At 38.8% G+C, this 10,438-nt stretch overlaps 1 protein-coding gene across 1 annotated transcript in view; it reads left to right on the top strand.

Moving 5' to 3' along the window:
• OXCT1 (3-oxoacid CoA transferase 1) overlaps positions 1-10,438 on the top strand; it is a gene marked incomplete at its 5' end in the record, with an annotated part of 79,314 nt that overhangs the window by 67,064 nt on the left and 1,812 nt on the right. Inside the window, 2 exons of the mRNA XM_010140079.1 lie at positions 1,742-1,822; positions 3,747-3,848. Of these exons, the coding sequence (XP_010138381.1) occupies positions 1,742-1,822; positions 3,747-3,848 (183 nt within the window). The remainder of the gene's footprint in view (positions 1-1,741; positions 1,823-3,746; positions 3,849-10,438) is intronic.

Consider the following 10,438-nt stretch of genomic DNA (forward strand, 5'->3'; position numbering starts at 1 on the left):
GTTCCGTTTGGATTCCTGTTCTGATAGTGCCCTGATGGCTGTCTTTCAAAAGTCACCTTTAATGCTAACTGGTAATGGAATAATCTTCAGCTCAAGTGTTAAGAAGCTGGAGTGTACCAGTTCTCAGGGTCACAGGAGACATTCAAGCTGTTCTCTGTAAGTCCATACGTTTCAGTATCAGTTGTGTATCAAAAAGAGACACTTCATTTCGCATGGCTGAGAAGTACACCTGACGTATTACTGAAGTTATTACAAAGAGCACAGATGAATCATAGGCGCAGTGTGCAGGAAGGTACTCAAGATGGACAAGATACAAGCAGATCGGTTGAAAGTAATGCCGTTGCAAGTCATTATTTTCATTAAGAGTGACTGAGTTTCATCAGAGTAATTGACTTGATACCAGATGTAGATCTTGCCAGTATAATTAGAACAGGAATGAAGAAATAGTTCTTTACAGAGAAAGATAGATTCAGAAGCACATGGATTGCTTATTTTGTTAACACTCAGGAGTCAAACTGGCTGAGAGACAGTTCCTGGGTTTATATTAAGACTTAGGGAAACTGATGAATGTAAATTTTAAAAATATTGGTTTCAGGTGGTTAAATGAGACATGTAATATTCTGAGAGTTTTGAAACGCATAACTGAAAACTGAGAGAAAAAAAAGTGTGTGATAATGGGACAAATACGCACTTAATGCTACCTCTGTACAATGCCTACAAATACTAAAAATGTAGTGATCCATTTCTTTTATATCCATTCAGAGCTCTTGCAGCCTACATTCGTTTAGCAGGATCTAAAGCCAATTTGTGAATTGCTATTAAAAAAAAATGAAGGGAAAAAAAGAAAAAAAAAAGGGGGAGGAGGGGCACGAAGAATTGTTAAAGAAAATAACCCAGAAAACTCACCACCATCATCACCAGATCTTACCTGCCCATCTTCATGTCATAAACTATGCATTCTCGTTAGGTAATATTTTCCCCAGGATTTCAAGTAGCTGGTGTTTGATGCCACAGAAAAAGACGTGTCTTAAAGTAAATCCTGTTTTCTATATATACATTCTTTTCTGCAATGTTTGCATGTTGATTTGTTCTGTATAAACCAGAGGTAATTTAACTTCTTTGTAGCACCTGAAGATGGGCATATTGCACTCATCTGCTATCCTGCTTTGGGCTTTACTGGAGAGATGGAAGGAATGGGAATTCAGCTGCTAAATAAACTGGATTTACTATTTTCGGAGCATGACTATGCACTTGAGCCCTGGGGATTTGAAATGTCTGTGTGTATGCCTGACCCTGCACATCCTGTTTGTGATACGGTACAAGACAGAGAAAAGTCATGCCCACAATGGCTTTCCCTAATTTTTGTCCTTTATGTGTCATCAGTGAGGTTCCATATATCTCTTATCCTCATATTGTAGCAGGAAAGGCAAATTATTATTTGCAGAACAATATGCGGATAATTTTTGCAGAAATGTGCAGAACTTTTAAACTCAGGAGCTGACTCAGTGGTACACTGAAATTCTTACTAGTCACCTCCCTATATGTGGGATTTAAGTAATAAGTGCTCCAAATCACCAGAGATATAAGCTGCTGTAGAAGTGAATTTAAAGAGTGTTTTTAGTATAGTGAAATCTTCAATAACACTGAATGGCTACAGATGTCATTTTCATGTACATATTTGAATTCTGAGTAAGTTGTGTTGATTTTGAAAATTAATTTTTGTCTATATTGTTAAACACAGGGCAATGTCCATAAAATCTTGGAAAAGTGCAGTTTACCACTAACTGGGAAACAATGTGTAAACCGCATCATTACAGAGAAGGTAAAGTACTTTTCTTGAATCTTTGTCAATACTTTACTCTTCTATACCTAAGAAGGGATGCTCAGTAAAAGTAGTAAAATTCTGTAAAAATGAAAAATAGATTTGCTATCTGTTGTCAACGAAGGGCAAAGATTCCCTTTGAGTTCAATTCCAGAGGTCTGCAGGCTCGTGTTTTTCCTTTTAAAGCTTCACCATTGACTTCTGTCATACTGGACCAAACTCTTCACCTTCAGAACAAAGATGCCACATGTGAGAAGTATGCAAAGTGTCTATCTATCTCCTTATTTTTCTGAAAGTAGTGCAGAAAATTAGCTATGTGAAATGCAAATCCCCAGGTACAGCTGTAATCACAGCTCATTTTCTTTTCCAGCAGAGCAACAACTGTGTAGCACATGTGTGTCAGACAAATGGCATCTTTCTTGGTGTATCTACAGACTCTTTTAGAGAAACACAACCTGTAGCTGCAGCAAGGCTTTAATTTTTTTGTCCTTTCTTGATTCCATTTGTGAAGTAATTTTCTCTCCAGTCGAAGTACATGTGAGCATCTGATATTGCTGCTGCTGCTGCTCAAAGTACATTAGTGGATCTTTTCAGCAAAGGATAAATGACTGAAGGTTTTTTGCTGTAATTGTACTCCTTTTATTATCAGTGTTCACATTTTTAAAGGGCTTAGAGTAGTCCCTCTGTGAGCCATCTTTCATAAAAAGCAGAATGTATCAAAGGTGCCTGTGTAGAATTTGCTTTGTCCCAGTGGTATATAACTACTTTAATTTAAAGGTTTCTTTGTCCACAAAGTAAGGAAAAATAAATGAAAATGTGAAAGTTTTTCCAGCCTTCTACTAACTGGGTGCATACAAATGTAAAGTACAAAAAAATAAGAGTGAACAAGGACTGACAAGCGAGTAAAAAAGAAAGAGAAATTTCTCACAGAGTCACCACTTGCCAGATCTGGTTGCTTTCGTAGGTGACACAAATGTGTAACAGTGCTTAGTGCTTAGATAGTGTTGCAAATTCTGTTTCTACACTAACTTCCTAGTGCCTATGTTTCTTATGCCCAGCTTCTCTTTTAAGACTTTGAGGAGCTATTGTTTTTTAGTCTCATAAATCATTCCCATTTTCCCAGAGGACTGCTGAACTTCAGTATACCTCTGTGATGAGCTTAAGGCTTTGCTTTCATTTAAAGTTCAGTCTTCACTGGTCTTTTCCTACTGACCTTGGGTTTTTTTAAGGAAAATGACAATAGGCTTATGGTTTCCCTGGCAACAAGGTTGCCACCTGTGTATCTCCCTCTGGTAAGCACCAATAAAGTGAACTTCATTTTACGGGTGTTTTTATTTGATGCTCTTTTGAGCCTTGGAAGAGGAAAGCATAACTTAAGAAGACATCAGAAAGAACAGCCTTTGCTCCTTCAGCCACATCCTCCCAGGCTCTCTATTAAAAATACAACAACGAATCTTGTCTTTATTGCTACCTTCTGAAAATACTAAAATTTGCACTGGGTATGCAATAGTTGGTGGAGAAGCTTATAATCTGACAAAGGTGATCATCTACTCTGTACATCTCTACTGACTTTAAAAAGGATTAGAAGAATGAGGGAGACATTGCCGCGTCCTGTTTTCCTTCATGACCTCTTGGTCAGCATTGTCTTGCAGCAAAGAATGTCTCAACCCTTTCCTTTGCACCTCCCAATGCTCACCAGATTGGAGCAGGAAGCATGATCCTCGTTTCACGCAGTGAAGAATATTTGCACATTTTTCTCACAAAACCAATTCATCTCATATTTTAGATTCTCTCAGATACGAATAAGTGTAGCCGAAATCTTTATTGGTCAGTCAGGAAAAGTGAAAAGTGAAACCAATTGATAATGGCATCTTTTATTACTGCTTTGAGAATAAAAAAATTGTGTCCTATTTGAATCTGACAGGCTGTGTTTGATGTGGACAAGAAGAAGGGATTGACCCTTGTGGAAATTTGGGAAGGACTGACAGTGGATGATATCAAGAAAAGCACTGGCTGTGACTTCGCAGTAAGTGTTTTTACAAACAACTGTTGTTAGCCTGGTGTCAGAATAATATTCTCCGCAGATACTCACCACTTGAAGACTTGTAGATGCAGTAAGTTTCCTCTGTATACATGAGGGCTGGGTAGATTATTTGTGGGATTTATACTGCAAATAAGATAGTTTTGGGCTAATCTAGTATGACTATATTGGAAGAATTAGAAGCTAAGAAAAAAAGAGACTGAGAAACGACTAAGGGTAAAATGACAATGTGGAAAGGGAACTTCTGTAACACTTTGAGGAGGGGAGTTGCTTCATATTTGAGAGGTAGATTAATATTTATTTTTCCACTGTATGTGTTAACTTAGCATCAGAGAGTTAGGTAAATTTTCATGCTAACTTTAGGTGGGGTTGTGAGTCTTCTCAACAGAGGTGACTACGTGCCCTCTCTGTGTTACTAGTGCCAATCAGTTAAATGCTTTGCTGTTGACAGCCTTGCTTCTTGTCTCCCATTGTCTTGTATGAATGAAACTCATGCTCTGCATTAAGCCAGAAAGTCACTGCCTTTTGACCTTCACATTTATTAAGTTTCACTTAATGCTAACACAAAACTGGCTTGTTAATGGAAAGCTGTAGCGCACTAGATTGTAACTGATTGCATACATTTTTTCACTGATAACATATGGTTTCTTCATGGCCTTTTCCCACATGCATATTACAGAATTTTTTTCTTCAGTGTTGTGAAGCCTTTTGGAGCAGGTCAGCCTGGCTTTGTTGAGGACAGCGAGTATGACAGTGTACAATCTGTGCTGTAAAAATAGTTGGGGAATATTTGGTAATGAAGTGTGGTACTCTGCCTCTCTGCAGAGTTCCATGTCAGGGCTAGGGCACATATTTGAATGCTGGTAGAGCAGTTAGTATGTTAAAGAGTTTGTTATTAAGGCTTTGAGCATCCTATTGGCATTAAGTAAAACTTTCTGAGCAATGAGCTGGTAGAATTTCATTCATTTCCTGTGTCCATAAGAGAGCATTTCAGGTAACTCAATATGATAGTTTATGTTTTCCCATGTGGAGTTTTAAGTATTTTAAATAAAGAGCTGTTCGATTCTGAAAATACATTACTTTATATAAGAAAAATTGTTTGGCTAAAGATGAGGGACCTGCAACTGCAGAATGCGGGAAAACTGCTACAAAATCACTTTGCTCCATTGTTGATTTTCCCTGTAACATTTTATGGCACTCATTATTATTTTTTAACTTACAGTGGAAGCAACCTTCCATATTCAGCAATTCTGTGTGCAAAAGAAATGACTCGTTCAGCTTCTGACTGTAATTTAGGAAAAAATGATCAATTTTTAAAAACATCGGTAACATCAGGTCATCTTTTTCTGTGACTGATCAACCTGTCAAACAGCTAGCATCCAAAATTAAAACATAAAAATGACCTTGTAGGTTTGTATCTATTCCTGTCTGTCACTTTGTTTTGATTTTGTGTATTTAATTTGGGGTTTAACTTCATGATGAATTTGAAGGTGCCCTGTTTAGTAGGCATTTAAATAGACTGAAACTACAGGAAAGGACTTTTGTTGTCAGAGGACACCAGTCTTTATGTGTTCCAAACCTGCTTGTTTGGAAAGAGTTTGTTTCTTTTTTGGTTCAGGTGACCAATATGTATGTATGTATTTAATTGACTGTGTGTTACCCCAAGTAAAATCCAGCAGCCTATGCTCAGGGTAATGAAAGCAGAAGCAATGAAAGAATTCAGAGAAGGAAGTGATAGCTTAAAATGATGGGCTATGACATCAAGCTTTGCAGCAGTATGGTGGACTATTAGAACCAAAGAAAAGATTAGCACTACCCATAGTCCCTTAGTGGTTTCCTGTAAGCATTAGAGCTGGGCCAGCCACCAGACAAATGACAAACACTATTATTTGCCCTCCTCCACCCCCTTCCCAAAGAGGGGAAAGAGAAAAGAAATAAGAGAGAGAGACACTTACGGATTGGAAAAGAAAATTAAAACTATTTTAATGAGAATAATAATAATAAAATGAAATATATACAATACCAATACCAAACCCAACCCCCTGGTGGTAACACGTTGCTGTCACCGCTGATGCTGTGGGCAGACTCTGGGGAAGGCCCAGGCTGGGCTCAGCAGCAGACAGGAACTGGGTGCAGGAGCTGGATTCTGGAACTGGATTCAGGAATGCACAGCCTGGGATCGAAGGCAGAATGGACAGACCCTTCCTTAGACGTCAGCCACTAAGGCAAGAGAGCAAGAGAGAGTGAGACCCTCAGCTTTATAAGAGTATGACGTCTATGGGATGGAACACCTCATTGGTCAGTGTAGGGTCACCAGTCCTGTCTGCTCCTGCCCATAGGAGCAGCCTCTCACTTACTGCACCCCCACGGTGCAACACAGGATGGAGCAGTGACCTTGGTCTGCACAGGAGCCAGTCTAGGCAAGAGCCTTCCTGCACCCCAGTCCCTGGCAGTAACTGTGAACATCAAGCGCTGCCACTTCTAGCAGCAGACACTGTCTGTGAAAATACACCGTTAACTTCAGACAGTGCAGTGAGCTAGAAGAGATGAGCTGGAAAGTAAAATCACTGAATGGAATTAGTTCTGTTCTAGCTCAAACCAGGACAAAATGTCACAATTAGGATAGCCTGAAGTTAGCAATTGATGAGAGGTATTGCAACAATCAACCGTCTAGGTCCCTGGGATTTGCCTAACTAGAAATCAGGAAGGGATGTTTCACAGGCACCGTTTCCTAGTTCTCCTGAAGGCAAACTCCAGTGCGGTCTGCTTTATACAGCTGCCGTTGTCATGCATGAAATCACAAGCTGCTCTAAAGGAGAAAAGGGCATGAAAAACTGCAGACACTGTTTGGTTTATGCACTTTCATATACTTACCTTGAAAGCATGAGGCTTGCATAAATGCTTGCAAAGCAAAGTTTGCTTGCAAAGGATGTGCCTCTGCCAAGGTGTGTGCAGGGGTCAGTGTTGCCTACTGCCTGCTAGTTCCAAAAGTGCCTGAAATCTCCATAGCGCTGTGGTTAGAAAGCATGAGCCACAATGATTTATTAAAGCTGTGGCATGGAAGAGCACTAGCTCTTCATTTTTTCTTTTTTTTTCTTCCCTCCGCTAAAGAATGTTACCAAGCCACAGTGACTTGGTTCTCCTGTCATTGAAATCCTTACCAAAACTTCTAGTCACATCTGTGACAGCAGGACTGGGTTAATATTGCATAATACTGGACCCTCGGTGGCCTGGTTTGCATATACAGCAAATGCCTACAGCTTCTTCACTTGGTTTTGGAGTTCAGAAAATAGACATTTAAGCATTGCAATAGGCGTTTGTTCAGAAAGCAGCATCTTTGGTCCTTTTTTCCACATTTCAAGACTCTGCTACAGGCTTCTTTGCAAGAGTAACAGTTGTGCTTGTGATTATTTATGTTCACTGAATGAGACATCTTGTTCTTGTTTATGTTGGTGACAGGAACTTTAGTGATACTGTAGTGCTACAGTAAAAGCAGGTTTTTTACATTGTCTGTTTTGCAAATTTGAAACACAGCTAATGGGTGGAAAATGAATTGACCCTATTCCAGGGCGTATAGAGAATGATCTGAACTAAAATGTCACACTAGGTTCATTACAAGTGAGATTTTAAGGGATGGCTGTACATTTATATATAGCTATCTCTTTCCATGCAGACTGCTCCTTTTTGGAAAAGACAGCTTTATAGTCCATATGGCATTCTTTGAGACACATTTATCTGTACACTCCCATTTTCACAGCCTGTTTACTTATTTGGAAAATCATCTCCTAAAGGACATTTGCAACAACAAAATGTCAAAGAGAATGTGATTTAGAGTCAACAATCTTCATTACAGACTGGCATCATATGAAAAATAAACAATTCACCCTTGATTTTACAGTGCTATGAAGACTAAGGTTTGGCTTAAATCAGATTTGTTCTAGCCTAGCATATAGATCACCTTGGCAGGTAATCTGTTTGGGCTTGTACTGGCTTACGCAGCTGATGAGACCAGGAGAAAACAAACTGAGAATGGTACTCTTGCAGATGTACTTCATTCTAAAAACAATCAGGATAAGCCTGTCTGGGTTAAAATTCCCCATCCCTACCCCCTCTTTTTTTTTTTTCTTAATGTATAAGCCCGGTATTGTAAAATCATCTTAAAAGAGAACTTGGAGTTTAGCAAAAGCATCTGCCAAGGAAACATTAGGCAGTTGACTAGCAATTGACTAGTGTATGTTTAAAAACAAATTGACTGTTCAAGTTCAAGCCAGTGGGTACAAAATAATAGAGGATATGGTTTTATTTTCTGGAAGTTCATTTTCCGTTGGGGAAACAGGTTGTTGCAGGATTGAGTCCATTTATAATGGACTGTTTTAAATGGATGTTGTTTTTTCTCCTGATCAGTCACACCCACTGCAAAAGTCAGATTAGGAACACAGTTTTATACATAAGCTGATGCTGGAATTGTGGTTTGCATTTATCTGCAATTTCAAATTCTGAGGAGTTAATAAGGGATAGTGTCTTTTATTGTTTTAATATATATGCTAATCTGGTGGGCTTTTTAAGAACTGCTTGTTATAAAGTAATTTAACAATGTAAGGATAGGGCCGTTTGTGTAGCTGAAAAAGGTAGTTTAGGATTGGAAATCAGAGAGTCAACAAACTTGAACTGCAGGGATTCTGTGAAGTCATGTGTCCTCTTACTGGTTCAGGCATACAGGACTGCCCAGGCAAACTGCTCCCAGACACCTACCTGTTCAACTTTAGAAAAGTATTTCGAAACTTCCAAGATAACCTGTTGTTCCTGTAAGTGAAATAATATTAAGAATTCGTTGCTTAGGAGGTACTGTAAGAAAGTAGAAACTCTATGGCTGTGTACCGTAAAATAGTCTTCATTAAGCACATTCAGCCCTTACTGAATGCTGAGGTCTTACCACAGGCTGTTACCAAATTGACTGACCCTACTGGGGTTTAAAGCAGTGGGTTCAGTGGTCTTTCTGCATTTCAGACTTGATTACCCTGTGTTTTCCAAGCACAAACCATCCCTTTTGTTACATTAGCACTTTTCTGCCTATTTAATCACATTTTATTTAGACCAAACAGTTGTACTTGGGTCCAGTGCTGAATGGTGCTGTGCTCTCTCCAATTCTGTTATCTTCAGCAGCCATTGTGGTGCTTCAGCACTCATGGGGTTGAGACCCTTTCTGAAGCAGATAGTGGTACACACAAATGACAGCTGTTAGCATCAGATGTGCAGACATTACATTTAATGTAGTATGATCATTCAAATGTAAAACACTTGAGGTCTACCACAGCAGAAAAACAATAATTTCCTCCAGTAATTGCTTTTTGTCATTGTTTGCAGAGTACAGATTTTAATGATGCTGTCTTCGTCTTCCCGTTTTTGCCTCTACCTCAGTGGAACCATCCTTGGGTAGGCAGAAACAGGCCCAAATTAAATGAGGCACATAGGCACTTGGAGTAAGAAATGTTCAAACATTTCTGGAACTTGTCCTGCACTCAGGAAGTTTCTCCAGCTGCTCTACACTTGTACCTGTTACATGTATTTATTATCCTAGTTCACACACAACTTTAAAAAAAAATCAATGAACAGTTTCCATCCACTGAAAAATGTTTCATTACCTTTTGATAAACCCATTCTTCATGAACTATGTTCTCCTTGTTGGCTATTCTCATAAGGTGATAAATGATGATATATAGTGGCTGGAGGAAAGACAAGGTAGAAATTTAACTGGTACAGGAAATACAATCCTGCACCTCTGAAAGAAAGAGACTTTAATGCTTGGAAAGGCTTTTATATATCATTCTTCCATGAGTTAGCTTGTTCAGTACTGCTAAGTGAAAAAGATGGGATACAGAAGCAGAGGAAATGCAGTGGGTGATGTTTCAGTGGGACACGTTAATCAACTAGGAGCCAGATTATCTGTGGAACTGTTTTTTGTCCTGAACCAGTGAGATCACATGAGTTATTTTTGAACTTCATCCTATGGCATCTATTTAAATAGGGCTGGGAACAGGAGGTACTTAAAGAGGCTTGGATCTTCGTGGAGAGCTTTTCCCTCAGGGTATTCATCTACACCTGCAGTTGGGGTTCAACCAAGTGTTAACAATTGCTACTCTTCAAAGTCTTTCCTGTACTGATCCCATTTACACCTTCTTTCCTCAGCTAGTTTCCTGTTTAGGCTTACTGTGTTTTATTTTTGTCTGCTGGATACCTTAAAATAACACTAGTTCGTTTTTACAAGTGGAATGAAAACAGTAGAATACATAAGTGTGTCCTCACAATAAAATGAATGTGAAGGGAAAAAGGCAAGTTTAAATAAAAAAATGTAACATGAGAAGTATGAACTATTTTGTACTCAGACAAATCAAATGTGAATAGAAGATGTCAAATTTTTAAAAACATAAAATTAGAAGCACTGCATTGTCATCATCAAACAAATCATCATATCAAATGTATACATGTCATACTAACACAGTATATGTGTAATACAAGTATACATTTGTTTGTATATCCCCTGCTGATACGTGTGTTCGAAAAACTAAGTTGGCTAC

The sequence above is a fragment of the Buceros rhinoceros genome, unplaced genomic scaffold (genome assembly GCF_000710305.1).
Source record: "Buceros rhinoceros silvestris isolate BGI_N320 unplaced genomic scaffold, ASM71030v1 scaffold2507, whole genome shotgun sequence".
In the NCBI taxonomy this organism is placed as follows: domain Eukaryota; kingdom Metazoa; phylum Chordata; class Aves; order Bucerotiformes; family Bucerotidae; genus Buceros; species Buceros rhinoceros.